The sequence below is a fragment of the Canis aureus genome, chromosome 21, assembly GCF_053574225.1.
Source record: "Canis aureus isolate CA01 chromosome 21, VMU_Caureus_v.1.0, whole genome shotgun sequence".
In the NCBI taxonomy this organism is placed as follows: Eukaryota; Metazoa; Chordata; class Mammalia; order Carnivora; family Canidae; genus Canis; species Canis aureus.
The window spans coordinates 17,294,638-17,310,620 of NC_135631.1; the positions used below are offsets into that span (position 1 = coordinate 17,294,638).

Here is a 15,983-nt window from a genome sequence, read left to right on the forward strand (position 1 = left end):
GCGGTGTCCCTTCTCCACTGGCCAGTCAGGACTTCTATGACTCCTTCATCTGGCAAGTCCTTGGTGGACATCGAGCATACGCAGAGAGAGGGTGACACCAGGCACCACAGAGGTGCCAGAGAAATCAGGCGTGACTCCTGCCCCCTGGGCACCCCCCTCACCCAGACTGGGAGCCAGGGGCTAGCAGACACAAGTATACTCAACCCTAATACGGAGGGAAGGGGACGGGGTTGCAAGGAGATGCAGGGACGAGGTGCCGGAGCCCGCGAGTGTCCAAGACATCAGCTCCGGGTCCTCCCACCTGGAGTGTCCGAGACACCAGCTCCCGGGTCCTCCCACCTGGACCGGGAAGGCTAGGGACACTCGTGCGCACCTGTCTTCGCTCCTCCATCCCCTTACCCTGCTTCTGTCCTCTCCTCCTCCGCAGGGGCAACCTCCTTCCCAACCTGACCGCCGCCGACATGAAGACGTGCCGCTTCCACCCTGACAAGGCCCCCTTCTGCCCCATCTTGCGGGTGGGGGACGTGGTCAAGTTTGCGGGGCAGGATTTCGCCAAACTGGCCAGGACGGTGAGGACCTAAGGAAGCGCCGGGGGCCGCTTAGCCAGCGGAGGGTGGAAGGGCTGGGAAGGGCGCCGTGGCCAGGCAGCGCCACCTCGGAGCAGAGCCGTTTGCGGGCCTGCACCGGGCTTGCAGCCTCAGCGCGGTCTCCCGCCCCAGGGCTGCGGGGCGCCGAGCCTCCGTCTCCCCTCCGGGCCTTCACGCTTCACCTTAGCGCCCTGAAAAAGCATCCCCCCCCCGCCCCCCGCCAATGGCTAAGGGATCCTGGATCGCTGCTAAAGGACGCAAAATAAAAGCAGGACTTAGAGACTCAAAGGTCCACACCCCAGACTGCAGCACTTTGTTTCCTAAGCAACCCCAGGGGAGCAAATCACTTTCCCTCCACCTAGACGATGGGAAGAATTTGGTGTCTGTGTGTCACCACCCCCAGTCCCCACCCTGGCAGGCCATGGAGACAGCGCATCCTCCTCACAGCTGGCGCCTTTCCACAGGGTGGAGTCCTCGGTATTAAGATCGGTTGGGTGTGTGACCTGGACAGGGCCTGGGACCAGTGCATCCCCAAATACTCCTTCACCCGGCTGGATGGCGTTTCGGAGAAGAGCAGCGTGTCCCCAGGCTACAACTTTAGGTAATGCTGGGTTTCCTGGGACGGGTTTCCTGGATGTGGGGAGGAGGAGCACAGGCTGCTCCAAAGAGTCACACCTCCAGCAGCCGCAAAGCCTACCAGGAAGAAAAGGCCTCATGCATCCCCCTGGCCGGTTTGGGCTCAAAATTGGGAAGGACTTTCTAATCATAGGCCAGGTCAGCAGTCAGACCTCGTGACCAAGGTCTCCCAGAACATGCGTCCTAGGATGCTGAGCCCTTCTTAGCTCTGGCTCTGAAGCTGTAAGGTGCCCCAGGAGCTCCCAGGGCAGCCCTTCTCCTGTGCCTGGATTTTCTAAGGCTTCTCTTCTCCATCCACAAAGCAAAGGCAACAGTGGTATCAGTTTACAAGATGGAAACTTTGTATTTCTGTTCATCACCAGGAAGTTTCTTCTGAGTCACAAATAACAACCACCATGGCCTTCAGTGCTTCCATGCTGTTCCAACCCAGACTTCCAACCAGTCTTTAAATATCATCCGGTTTATATTCCCAATGGCCCTGAGACATAAGGAATCTCTCCCCGAAGCCCCCACCAATCACCCGTTTTGAAAAAAGGGAAAGAGAATAACCCAGGGCTAACTATTTGGAACCAAACGAAAGCCCCTGAATGAGCCCTTGATCTACCCCAGTCTACGAAATGGCAATCGTGTCATTATCATGAGGATCCATAGCCAAGGTGTGAAAAGCTTCAGCCCTCTGCTTGTTTTTTTCCCTTGATTTGTGAAGACACTGAAACTTTTAGTAGGGCCCTGATTACATTAACAGTGTCATACACTAAACAGTCTACACTGGCTAAATAGGCAGTGATGAGGGGGGAAAGTACACGTAAGAATATATTTCAGTTATATATTCAAAGAATTATTACTTGAACTTTCTTTGTGGTGGTGGTGGTGGTGTTTTCCAATATAATGGCACACAACAGCAAAAAAAAATTCATTTTACCTTTCTTTTTTTCTTCTTTACCTTTATTGTGGTTTCAAAACTGCATCTGAAACTACATCCCATTACACTTTATATTTAATAGTTTAAAATATATATGTATATTCTCTGGAAAGAAGAATTTTTTAAAATTGAAAGTGCTTTCATAATCAACTCCAAACTTTAAAAAACCATAGGAAACAACACATATTTTAAAGTAGGTTAAAAATACTGTTCGGCTCCCTGGCAGAAATTGGCATATTTATTCAGTGGGTACATCGCACAGAAATCAATACAAAGGATATTTGTATGGTGGCTTAAAATAGCAACATATTAATAAAATTCTCAGGATCTAAAATGCAAAGTTTTCATCTTCATAACTTCCCTGTGGCCAGTGGGAATTCTTGAGTTTCCCAAATAACTTACTTGGCAGGAGAGCTTATGAAGGATGTAACTATTATGAAGACTCCAACCACTGAGCCACCCAGGTGCCCCTATAACAAGCTCTTTCATTTAGAGAAGGAATGGTGTGGAGTCCTGTGCTTTGGCTGCCTCTCCACCCCAATTCGCCTTACTGGGCCCACCACCGCCACCCCTACACAGCAGGACCTGAGGGGGACCCGGTCCTAAATCAGCTTAGATTGTATTTGGGCAGACAGTTCCAAGGATGTCTAAGAACCCTGTGAGCCTAACTCCCAGGGGACTATGGGAGCTGAGAAGTGTGGACCCCAGATAACTAACCCCCTCACCAAGACCACTAGGCCAGAGTAAGAATGGGCAAAGTGGCTTATTTTGACACCGCCCCCCATCACCCTGTAGTTTAAAAGAATTTCCAGAGGGCCCAAAGAATAGCCCTGGGATGGGGGAATATCTGGGATCCCTGACAAAGTTGAGGACTCTGCCCAAGCTCCCTCAGATCCCTCCCTTGGGTGCCCACCCACCACCCTCATGTTGCAGAGGCTGCAGAGAATAAAGGTCACAACCAGGTTCAGCACAGGCCACACTGCAGTTTCTGATGATAGTCAGACTTAATATCCCACAAATCTCCTTCTTTGTGGGCACGATCCTCGCCACTCTGTGTGCCAGGTGTTTCGTGTGCTTTGGCGCCTTGTCCCTTACCCATTCTGTGGAGTACATGCCGCAATCCCCTCCGCAGATGAGAAAACAAAAAGACTTGACAGGGTGAAACCAGCTTCCCAAGGTCACATGGCCAGTAGACATGGGAACTGGGACCCAAACACATTTTCTTGGATGATTTCCATGCAGCCAAAAAGGCTAGGGACTTTCATATGTCTTAATCCGAAGGAAAAAAAAAAAAAAAAAAAGGCATGCCCACATGCCCATGTGGCTGATAACTTTCATCCTTACTTAAAAAACCAACAAGCTGAGGCCCATAGACCCTAAAGGACAAGCTGGCTGCCCGAGGCACAATTCAGGGTCTGGCCCTTTGTCTCCCAAATTGGTCTGCTGCTTCCTCTCTAACAGAGGCCAGATTTTTTTCAACATCCTACTGCTGCCATTTGCTCTGGAGGGAACGCAGTCATTCAGCCAAGAGTCAGCCTTGTTTTTTAATCTGCACACTCAGACGGGAGGCAGCTAGAGATTCGCATTTCCATCACTAATTACTTCTGCAGCTCCTTTCCAAATGCGCCCCCCTTCCCACTTCTTGCAGCTCTTTGCCTGTAGGATCAGAGATGTAGAGGATTCGTAGTCGTCGAGGACCCCTTGGGTACCCCTAGACTGAGGTGGCCATTTTACAAGTGAGGAAGTGGAAATTTCAGAGGGGAAGTGACTTGCCCAAGGTTACAGAGGCATCTAGGGAGACTTTGAGGTCCTTTGTGCCAGCTCTTTCTGCATCAGTCTCGCTGTGACATGGCCCTTCTTCACAAGATGGCCCATCTCCCCTTGACAGCTCCCATTATTGGAAAGATGACCTTGTATTGAGCCAGAATGTGTCTCCCTTCAACTTCCACCCATATTACCTGGTGCCGTCCATCTAAATTAATCTTTTTTGTGTATGATCTCCTCAAGTTGCCCTCTGTCCCTACCTGAAACTTGGTGGAGAGATTTTGCCATTAATCCTATATCTATTCTGTATGGCTAACCTCTCCAGGAGCCACTTTCAGTTGGTACTTTTACAAAGCCTCTTTCCAAGTACATTGAGAGTGTGGCATTGGTGGGTCCATCCGGATTAGTAGTAGGCCAAGAACAGCATTTCTAAAGAAAAAGAAGAAGAACTGGCAAGAGTCACAATTCAGTGGCGCATCGGTGATGGGCACCCCGGAGGCAGGGGGTGGTGTGCAGACAAGGGCCATTTCTCCCATCACAGGTGGACCTTCCATTCACGGGAGCAGGATTTTAACCAGAGGGTTAAAATCTCCCTGGGGTGCTGGGAGCGGCCGGTGGTGCATGTGAATGTGAATGTTGTGCAAGTCTTTGAACGAGTGAGTGTGTTTGTGAGGGGATGAGTGCAAGTCTGTGGGTGAGTGTGTAAGTGTGGTGTGTGCCTGCGTGTGGAGCGTGCGTGAGGGTGTCAGGGAATGTATGCGAAGACGTGTGAGTGTACGGGCAGAGATGGTACAAAGACAGATTAAAAATACTGTAGCAGTCAGGGTCCCAGCAGGAAACAGATGGCGCACACAGACTGGGTAATTTGAGGAGAGTTTAATAAAGGGACTGTTTCAAAGGTGTGGGCAGGGAAACCATGAAGGGTAGCGCAGGGCCTGGGACCAGTAACAGGACATTGGTGACGGCCCAGGTCTGAAGGGGCGAGGGCAGGAAGCAGTTACTGGAACCTGGAGACACCGCTGTGGTGACAGGCACTGTGACCTGGACAGACCGCCAATGGAGGCAGCCCCGGGCAGGGTGGGGAAGGCAGGAGCATGGACCGGCGGGGAGGAGGGTGTCCTTCGTGAGCACTTGGAGGTCTCTAACCCTTTCTATGCCCCCGATGAACTCATGGACCAAATAAATGCCCAGTAAGATGCACATAATCATAGACATGAGCACTTTGGCAGGCATCTTCATTCAAAAAAAAAAACTTATTTCTACAAATAAGATATAAATACATCGTCAGAGTAATAAATCCCAGCGATACGGATGCATACGAGTAATGATGTGGAGACTCCCTTTCCCTCCTCCAGTCTTCCTCCCCTCCATGGAAGTTAACATCTTGGACCGTTTAGTGGGCTTTCCCTCCAGTGTTTTTTCTCTGCATTTAGGAAGCATAGAATTTGAAGACTTTGGAGATCTCTAAAAGCCCATCCCCAGACCTCAGATGGAGAGCCCCTCCAGGTCAGTTTGCAAAGCCTTTTCACGCCTATTTGGACAGGTTCACAGCTCCCACACCCACACCCCCATAGTAGGCTCCTAAAGATGGAGCCTTGCCCAAGATTACGCGGCTTAATTCAGAGGGACACGGGACTCAAACCCAGGGCCCCGCTGCATAGCCGCTGCTTCTAGCACACCTTCCACCGCCACATCGTTTGCAACAAAGGAGCAAGGGGAAGAGACAGACCCAGCAGTGATGGCTGGGGTGATGGCACAGGAGCAGAACAGTGGGTCCAGTGATGTCTGATTCTTATTTCCCACCCTGAGCCCTGCTAAGGCAGCTTTGCTACTAAAAGGCCAGGCAGTTTTGGATTTCCTATCTTGGTGTCTGGGACGAAAAACACTTGTTCAGCTGCTAGATGTTCCTCGTGCTGTAGGTGTTTCTAGTGATGGTTTCGTGTTGGAAATGTACCCACAGCAGCTTTCCTGGAGCTCTGAAATTTGGCGCCCGCTCCGCTTCCACGCAGAAACGTGCAGTTCAGCAAGATCTTAGGCCAATTGACAGAGACGGAATCGAAAGCGCGCCCTTGGCTTTGATCATTCTTTCTGCAATCTGGATCTCTCTCCTTCCAAAAGCCATAGAATATGTGTTAAAAAGCAGCCATCCTCCCTCATCTCCACAGAGAGGCTTGAAGGCCCCTCCGACAGGGGTGTATGTTGCTTTGCAGTCGCTAAGATCCGTCTTCCTCTTTCTTGAGGTTGAGGTGGGAGGAGAGGCCATCAGAGCGATCCTGAATATATTCAGCCTTTTATAATTTTCATGTCTAGCCTGTCCTCACGACAAACCAGCGTTTTTGGTGGGAAACAGCAGCTAACCCTCATTGAGTGCTTGGGAGCCAGGGACTCAACACGTGCTCTTTGCAAATTATCTCATCACCTCGGAAGGGAAAGGAAGGGAAAGAATCTTCCAGCTGCTGCTGCGGCAACTGACACTCAGAGGTTTGGTGACCTGCTGAAGCCACACAGCAAACGGTGCTGGCTGGGATTTCAAATTCCAACAGCCTCCAGAGCCTATGCTGGTAACTGCAAGGCCCCTGTAAGCCCGGTGACACCCCATCACAGCCAAGGAAACTGAGGCCAAAAAGGTCACTCCCAGGACAAGCAGCGATAGCCACCTGGCTGTCAGGTACACCTTCCAGCTCCACGTCCATTGATCTTTCCCCGCCTCATTCAAGATGTATTAAAAGTAATATGTTTAAAAAGGTCAACAACCAACCACCATTTAAAACGTCCGCCCCTGAGGCTGACTAGGTCCCCGGGATCTGAGTAAGTCGCTATGGCTCGGGGTCCCCTCTAAGGGAAGGCGCCCCAGCCTGCTCCAAGGATGTCGCCCCACCCCCACGCAATGAGCCTGCCAGCAGATATTTTCCTATCAGTAGAAAGTCAACTGTAAAAGTATTTCTCAGCTGGCAAAATCACTTCTCGCCAGGCAAAAGCTTCGCCGAGAACACCAGTTCCTTCACTCAGACACTCAGATCCCCGGCCCAAGTTTTCCCTCACTGAGTCCAACCGGGATCCCGGCAAACTTTGTTGCTGTTTTCCCTGCGGCTCTAACACTTAGTGTCCCTGCTGTACCAAGGGATTTCCGTCACTCTACGAGATCGTTTCTAAACAGATGTCTGAGAGCTTCCAAGGGATTCATACTTTGTGAGAAAAGCCTTCTCCATTCAGCAGATGCGTGTGGACCGCCAGCAAACGTCAGCCCGGCGCGGGGGATGCTCCTGAGGCCCTGGGCCTCCCTCCTGAGGCTCACATCCCGCTGCTCCCCCAGGCAGGGGTGGCGCCTTGCCCCTCTCTGGGGAGATCCAGGCCCCGGCAGCAAACCTTAGGGCTAACGAAGGGAGGGCCCCGGAGATCTCTTCCAGTTCCAGATTACATCAGGCTTTGTGGCTGATACAAACGTGAACGAGGCCAGTTCCTGTGATCACGTGGGACGGATAGCCCTGAACCCAAGCAACAAAATATTTATGCGGAAAATAATTTGTGCTGGAGCAAGCCAACCAGAATGAAGATGAAGCAAAGCTGAAGCAGACAGGGCCCTGGCTTCGGGTCAGGAGGCTGTGGTTCAGGCCTCGCTGCGGATAAATGCTCAGTGTGGTTTTCAGCAAGTCCCGGCCCCTCCGTGGGCCTCAGTTTCCTCTTCCGTGAAACGGGCTGCTTCAAGGTGAGGAGGTCCCTTCAAGCTCTAACAGTCTGAAGGAGTGCATGTGGGTGTCTGGGGGAAGGCTTGGGAAACGGGCCGCTGACGCGTGCACTATTATTTATAGGCCTGTCACATTGGAGCGTAGCTTCCACACTGCCCGGCAGACACGCATCTGACAAATGATTTATCACGGTAATTGGTGTTTGTACTTACGCATCCTTTATCTATCGCTGCTCGTGGCATGAGAGATCACGTGTACACACACACGCACACGTGCCTCAGCCCCGTCAGGCCTCAGCTTGTTGGATTCGGTGCTCTGCTGGGGTCGTCCTGTCTGGTCACAGGACGGGTGTCTCCAGGAGGGTCCGGGTGGGAATGCATCCCCGGCAGGGGACTGTGAAGAAACACACACAACAAGGTTGCTGAGACCTGCCCTGAGACGCTCAGGAGCCAACAGAGTGGGAAGCCGTTCCCACCGCAAGCCCCACAGCCCCAGTGGGAGGAGCAGGAGCCTGGCTGAGAGCTGGGGTCCCTGATGGGAGCAGCACAGCCACGGACAGAAGCACAGCCACACAGGGAAGTAGTGGGTAAATACCTGCCACCTTCTCACCCTCTCTGCACCCCCCAGTGCCCCCATTTACCAAAGCCCCGTGCCAAGCAGAAAGAAAGGCTGGAAGGGGCCTGTGGGGGTCAGAGTGGAGGATGGTGAGCACACCAGGACCTATCCACCCCCTTCCAATGCTCCTCGCAGCTGGGCCCACCAGAGAAGCTTCAGCCCTGCCCTGTGCCCACCCCTCCTGGGCCCAGTGGCTGCAGGTGGCAGGCATGGTTCTCTCGCCCACTGTGCGTACCCATGGTCCCAGCGCCACACGTCCCTGCCCACTGTGGCTGCCGTGAAGTGTCCTTTCTGGCTCGTCTGTCAGGGGAGCAGCAGGGGTTGGCATGAGAGTACAGTTCCTAGCTGTGCCCCTGGCAGGCCCAGGAGCTTCAACAGCCACCTGCCAGGGCAGTACCAGGTGCCGTGCACTGAAAGCTCTGCAGCTCACAGAATCCTCTGTCACAGCCCGTGGCCATCACTAGTACCCCCATTTCACATCTGGGGAGACTGAGGCTCAGGGCTTTACCTCGGCTGATGTCAGCTAATTTGGAGCCACCGTTCGAACCCAGGACTGTCTCATTTCAAAGCCCTTCGGCCAACAGCTGTACGACCTGGCCATCACTGTGAAGCCTAAATGAGGTAACAGGTGCAAGCCTCCAGCCCAGCACTCAGCAGGAGGAAGTGCTGCACACATATCATGTCTCGATTGTCCCCACGCCCCCCGTACCCTGTTTCCCCTCCACAGGGGCCGGTTCCCACCAATAGCACCTACTCTCCCACCTGCCAGATCTAAATGCTTTCTGTTTGGGAGAGAAACAGCCTGATGCGACTGCCTTATACTGGCTCCATCCAAAGAATGCGAGGATTTAGAGAAGCCAAGTCAGGAGGAGGAAACCCGGAGGCCAACAGTGCTTAACTCAACCTGGGAGACGTCAGGAATCTCAGGATCTCATTGATGCTTTCAGCAAGCAGGCCTCATTCCTTCCCTAGGGAGGCAGGCAAAGGCCAACAGCGAGAACCGGCGCACAGTCCAAACTGTTAAGTGCTGTCTAGTGCACAGGTGCTGAGGTGGAGGCTTGGGCCAGGTGGAGGCAGGACAGGTGGCCTCTGCCCCACACTGAGAAACCAGCTCTGGAGAAAAAGAAATCAGACAGACAAAGGAGACACCCGGGTCATGGTGTTTGCCAATTTCTGTGGTGGAAACACACCTCCCTGGTCAAGCTACAGGCATGACATGCCCCGAGGTGGACATGGAAAGAGATGCAGGCACTGGCTCTGTCAGCCGGGATGCCGTGGATCCACTTCCACCCGCCCCTGTCCTGCAGCCCACCCAGCTCCTTGCCCTTGAGAGGGCTTGCAGCTCCCTCAGCCTGGACGGCTGCCCCCACCTCTAGCCGTCTCACCTTTCAACTCTCCATCCTTGGGCCGAGACTGTAACCACACTTTACATGCAGCCTTCCTTGACCCGCCAGCCCAGGTCAGATTGTCTTCACTAAGTGTGCTCGTCGAATGCTGCTCTCTCCTCTTCAGTCCTTAGGTCAGATCTTAGCTATTGATGAGAGTGAGTGGTTATTAATATTTCTCCCCCTCTGATGAGAGCAGAGCTTGCCAAGGAGTCAGCAGTGCTGAGCACAGTGCCTGGCATAGCTAAGGCTGTTGTGCTCTAGACATCTGCTGGGCCAGGTAGGTGCATAGGAGCCTGCAAGGGGGGCAAGGGAGGAGGGGGGACGAGCACAGACAAAGGCAAGAGGTCGGTGTCTGTGACGTGTGTTCAGGAAACACAAGAAAGTGGGCTGTGGGGCGTGGCTGGCACTTGAGGTGAGGAAGGTGGACTGGGCCGGGCTGGGTGCTGGTGGCATTGTTCTCATCGACCGCATTCCCAGCCAAGGAAACCAAATCTGGAAAGGTAGGAAGCGGAGGACTTGGGAGAAACCAGGGCTGGCCATGGTATAGCTCAGCTCATCATCCCCTTTTCAGATGAGGAGGCCGGGGATCCTTCTTCCCACACTCCACGGCCCTTCCCGTTCTACTCCCAGCCAGCGACGCTGGGTGTCGGGACTCATCTGGCCAAGGCAAAAGGGCCCCTGGCTGGAGAACTGAAAGAAATTAGCCAGGACCTCCCAGAAATTGGGCATCAAAAAGAACAATCTAGAATGCTGGCTCAGAGGGTAAGCTCTGGCCCTGGACTGCCTGAGTTCAAATCTCAGGTTTGGTCACTGACTGTTGGTTTGGGGACCTCAGACAAATTGCTTAATCTGTATGATCCTGGTTCTTCATCTGTAAAATGGGAAAAGCAACAAAGATTCCATGGGGCTGGGTCTGCAAAGAGGTAGTAGGTATAAATAAAGCCCTTGGCACAGGGCCGCCATGTAGTAAGTGCTCAGTATCCACTGGCTGTTCTCATGGTGGATGTGATTCTCTCCAGGAGGCAGGACACTGCAGCGGCTAAGGAGACTGTAGGCAGAATTTCATTTATTGCGATCCTGGGAAAAGAAAGAGACAAGTTTTAGGGACTTTCTATATATCAACATTATCTCATCCATCCTCCCTGTGGCTCTTTCTAATCTCACCACCCAGTTGAGGTAGAAAACTCAGAGAGGCGTTGCTTGTCCAGGGTGGAAAAACTAATTGAAGATAACAGAACCACACCCAGGCCTCCACGACTCTTCTAGAGAATCATCCTAGAATTGTGAACTCATGGGAACTTGCCCTCTCTCTGGCTCATCTTGAAAAACTCCCCAATTTTAGCTCGTTCTTTGTCCTTTGATTGAGAATGTCTCCTCCCTGAATCTCAGGCTTCTCGGCTAGACAATTAGGACTGTTTGTAACAGTCAGGGTAAGCATTGCTAGCTGCTGTAACAAACAACCCCTTTAGCTCAGAGGATTCACACAAATGTTCGTGTAGCTGCTGGAGGTGGGGCACTGAGGTGCTGGGTTCCCGTTGCCTACTGAATCAGTCTCCCCTAGGGCCCGAGTTCACCCAGAGCTCCTGAGGAAGTGGCCATGAGGACAGGGAGGCTGTACAAGACACCCAGCTCTGACACCTCGGCCCACAGGCGACAGGCGGACCTCACTTCCCTTCACATCGCACTGGCCAGAACTAGTCAAGGGCCCACCTCGCTCACTGCAAGGGGGTGAGCAGTATAGTCTAGTGACGGTCTGTATGGGCCCACAGAAGAGACAACCCAGGCCCCGTCGCCATGGGGTTGGGCCAGATTCCGTGGCCCTCACCAGCCGCACACGAGTGCAGCAGTCAGGACTCCGGGCCCCCCCTCCCTGAGCCCTCCTCCTCCTCCTCCCTCCCACCCAGGAAGAGAACCAGTCCCTGCCAACCCTCCTCCGAGGGTGGGTGGTTGGTGAGATAATGATTTTATCATACTTATTGCCTCTTGGAAGGCAGGTGCTGGAGAAAAACCAAGTCCGCTTTGGTTTTTCTCCCTGTTCCTTCACATTCCTTCCCAAGATAAATTTAGCCAGGCTTCGCTTTGAACACAGTGCCCAGGATGCTGACTTTTTGTTCTCCAAGTCGAGGCGAGAGCATTTTTCTTGGCTGCAGCCTCAGGCCGGAACGCAGACTTCGGGAGCACGGTCCCAGCCTCTGCCTGGCCCCAAGCATCTGTGACCCACCCTCCCAACCCTGACCCCGTAGACATCGGCTGCCACATCTCGCAGACAGGGAAGCTGAGTTCTCAGTGATGTGAACAGAACAAGGAAGGGCTCTGAGGTCTGGCTCCAGGGCTGCCAGTGTCCTTACCGGCCACCCGGAGCCCAGAGGCAGCAGCACGTTCAGGGTTAAGGGCAGAGACTGGGATCCTGGCTCAGGCAAGTCACCTTCTCCTCCGTCTTCCCATCTATAAAATGGGTCCGCGTGCCACCTTTGTGAGATTAACGGCATGAGATGCTCGTATTGAGAGATTTGCTTCTTTTCCCGGTGCTCTGTAATCGTGGGTGTGGAAACCGTGGCAGTCTGTATGTAGCCTCAGGCCAACCTGAACACGCCACCCTGAAGACTTCCTTCTGTCCAGTCCGGATGCTCCTTTTCGAAACTTCTTTACAGTCCCCTGAGAGGCCTCCTTGGAGAGCCGTGTTCTTGGGTGTCCTCGTCATCATATGAGTGACTTCCTTTCTGGTGTCGAGCTTTTCAATCTCCTGCTGGTACAGCCCGACCCACTCCGTTGTGCCTTGGTCTGGGAAGCCTTCTGCCGCCACCGCCCAGACCATAACTCGCCACCTCGTTGCAGTGGGTCCTCCGAGTCTTTGCTTCTCAGGCTTAGGTAGCTGGGCTTCTCTCAGCCTCCTTCCTGGGGCCACTCCTATTTTTCCTGTGGGTCTCAGTCTTGAGAAGATCATCCTGTCTCCTCTGCACCCCCTGCCTCTGCCCTCGGCTGCCAAGTCCACGGGACACACCTTCCCAGGTCGGGATCCCCAGGGAAGCTCTCCCTCACTGAGCAGTTTTCAGCCTTACTTTCAGGCCTGAGGCAACAGGTGCACCACCGGGGCGCACAAGCTCGGCCCTGCCTAGGCGGAAGCACACCCGAAAACATGCAGCCTGGACACCTTCCTGACGCTGCCCTCTGATCACCCGTGGATGCCTCCCACTGCATAACCCCCGGGAGCCAGAGGCAGGGAGCTTGGCGGAGGCAGTGCCTGCAGGCCTGGCTCCCAGGCCCTGCAGAGGAGCGTGGGCAGAGAACAGGTGTGGAGCGACAGGCAAAATGTCCAGCACGGGGCTGGTGACAGTGCCCGTCTCGAAGGATGGGTCTCGGTGCTTACCTGTCTCGCTAACAGATCTGTGCGTGGCAGGGGGTGGGGGGAAGCATGAGCACCCCCGTTTCATAGACATGGACAGAGAAACCCTGAGGGCTGAGTCACAAAGAGAGGCCGCACTACCAGCAAGGGTTGGAGCAAGAATCTGGACTCGTTTCTGCCCAACTCCAGAGCTCCACACAGCCAGAGCAGACACTGGCTGACATTTTATGCATTTAGATGACTCTTCCCCAAAATGATCTTGCTCCCATGCCTGTGCTCCCTCTGCTATCTGTGTACTTGGGTCGAGCATTTCCGTCTCTGGGCCCATTTTCCCATATGCACTTTCCCTGGGAGTGGCGTCACGCAGCCATGGAACGGGGGAAGGAGTTTCTCAGACTCCTCTCTCTGGGAGAGGCCTAGGAAACTGGGGGTCAGAAACACTGGTGGGGAGCCGGCCGGCACCAAATAAGACCCACATCAACCCTACACAGTTAGGGGGGTTTTCCGAGCCCCTTTGCCCCATCATCTCACTTAACCTTCCCTGTGCTTCTGGGACCCAGGAGCCCGTTTTACCGCCGTGGGTCCACGGTAGCCCTGAGAAATCACACTTTGCTGATACTAGGGTTTTGCCTACACTGGGCCGAGCTGGAGGGGGCACGCACTGGCTTTAGACACATGCAATTTGCATGCTTAATGACCACGAAACCACTGGCGGTCCCTTCCCCTCCCTGGGTATCTCCACGGTGAGGCACTTGTGACCCCATTTTGAAGGTGATTGTTCTAATCTGTCCCCAGCAGCCCCGGCGTAGAAGGGGGAGAGAATATAGTTTTAGGGAAATCTAGCATTCAGTCTCAGCCAGCTGGGTGACCCTGGACAAGTCACTTAACCCCCAGACCCTCACTTGAAAAATAGAGCCGTCACATCCCTATCCCGCAGGTCTGTGATGAGAGTGAAATGACATGAGGTGTCTGGAAGGGCTTTTTGAAACTGCTCTACAAATGCAAATGTCTTTCTTCAGCAATAATAACAGCCAACACCAGCGAGCACTCCCTGGGTGCTTACCGTGTTCCAGGCACTGTTCTAGATCCCTGGTGTGTGAGCTTTCCCTCAATTCTCAGCAGCCCTGTGAAGCAGGACTTCCATATCATTCTCAATAATAAAAGAAAAAAATGTTATTTATCTCAGGGAGGCTGAGTAACTGGCCCAAGTCTGCACCACTGGTAAGTGGCGATCCAGGCTTTGAACCCAAGTAGGCTGAGAAGCCTTTGGGGAGGGGCGCATCTGCAGCGAGCTGGGGCCTGGGGTACCCGAACAAATAACACCGAAGAGACTTGGAGTCCAGCGGGACTCAGACTTTTGCATGCATCAGAATCATCTAGGGAAATTACTTAAAAGGCAGAGTTCAGAGCCCCACCCACAGAGATGCGGACTGTACAGGTTCAGGCTGGGCCTGGGGATCTGCCTGTGTAACGAGCCCTCAAGGTGATGTCTGCGCAGAGCGTCAGCTAACCACATGGGGAGGCCTGTGGCAGGTGTCCAGCAAACCATCGGTCAGAGTTGTTTAGTAAGTGGGGGTTATGGGCTCTGAAGGACCCTGAAACTTCAGGTAGGAGCCCTCAGTGGGACCCACCTTCTCTTCTGGCTTCCAGGTTTGCCAAGTACTACAAGATGGAGAATGGCAGTGAGTACCGCACCCTCCTGAAGGCTTTTGGCATCCGCTTTGATGTGCTGGTGTACGGGAACGTGAGTCCTTGGGTGGGGTGGATGGGGGGACGGGGCGGTGGTGGGGGAGTGCGGAACCCAGGCCAGTTTTGGGTCCTCAAGAGCCTCCAGTCAGGGGGTGAGGTCCTGCCACTGAGCAGCTCTGAGGGCCTCAGCTGGTCACATGCCTCGTCTCTTCACTGGTACAGTGAAGGGCTGGGGCCTCCTGCTCCACCGTCTCTGGCTGGGAGTCCACGTTCAGCCTCGGTCTTTGTGCTTGCAGGCTGGCAAGTTCAACATCATCCCCACCATCATCAGCTCCGTGGCAGCCTTCACCTCCGTGGGAGTGGTGAGTTTAGCCCCCCTCCCCAGGGCTCAGACAGGAAGCCAGTCAAGGTGGGCCCCCAGCTGGGGGTGGGTGGCTGGGAAGTGGCCCAGGGAAGCCCTGTTTCTGCCTAGAATGTAAAGCCTGACCTCTTGCCAGGTGCCTCAGTCTCCCTCACCAGTTCCCTGCCAGGTCGGTCCTTGAGTGAGCATCTCCACCCGCGGAGAGCTCATTACCTCCCGAAGCAGACTTCCCATTTGCAGGAGGCTCCACCTGAGTTTGTACAAATTCCTGCTCCCCAGTATGAAGGGGAGGGAGGAGACTCCAGGGTTCCAACGACCTAAAGACCAGAGCCCTGCTCCCAGGGACATCTACCCTCTCACCCACCTCTTCTCCCAAGTCCTCTCTCTGCACTTTGGTCTGCGGTCACTGCCAAGAGCCAGAGAGGTAGGTGACGAAGACATTCTCCAAAGTCCTTGGACATTTTTCCAAGTGGAAACATCAGGTGTCTTTGGAGGACTCACCCCAAGCCCTGGCCTGCTGTCTGCCTGAGGACAGTCCTACCCACTGCCCAGGCGGCTCAGCAGCCACCTGAGCCCCTCACTTCCTGCCACACTGAGCCCACCCTGCCTCTCCTCCTCCAGGGGACTGTCCTCTGCGACATCATCCTACTCAACTTCCTCAAGGGGGCTGACCAGTACAAAGCCAAGAAGTTTGAGGAGGTGAGCTGGAGGGGAGGGGGCGGCAGGCAGAGGGGCATGAGAGGTAGCCGACAGGGCAGGGAGGGGCGCTGGACCCTGGGGACTCCCAGAGGCTCCCCTTCTGGGGGCTTCATAAGGGGAGTTCATGGGGCCTCCATGCAAAGTGGGAGCCCAGAGAGAGGTATTTGGCCAAGAATGGGCTCTGTGGGGACTCTGTGGGTCACCACTGTCGACACCCCCATCCACTCATGTCCCCTCTCCATTTCTGAGGTGGGACAAGTCCTGCTATTGGGTTAGCTCAGATTTCTGTTTGC

General features: G+C 54.1%; 1 protein-coding gene across 2 annotated transcripts in view; it reads left to right on the forward strand.

Annotated features, from left to right (window-relative positions):
- P2RX3 (purinergic receptor P2X 3) overlaps nt 1-15,983 on the forward strand; it is a 29,483-nt gene that overhangs the window by 10,804 nt on the left and 2,696 nt on the right. For both annotated transcript variants that reach the window (XR_013360013.1, XM_077863310.1), the window contains exons 7-11: nt 428-569; nt 1,052-1,188; nt 14,592-14,685; nt 14,927-14,992; nt 15,613-15,690. Coding sequence is in view for 1 of the 2 variants with exons in the window: in XM_077863310.1 (XP_077719436.1) it covers nt 428-569; nt 1,052-1,188; nt 14,592-14,685; nt 14,927-14,992; nt 15,613-15,690 (517 nt within the window). In the remaining variant the exon portion in view is untranslated. The remainder of the gene's footprint in view (nt 1-427; nt 570-1,051; nt 1,189-14,591; nt 14,686-14,926; nt 14,993-15,612; nt 15,691-15,983) is intronic.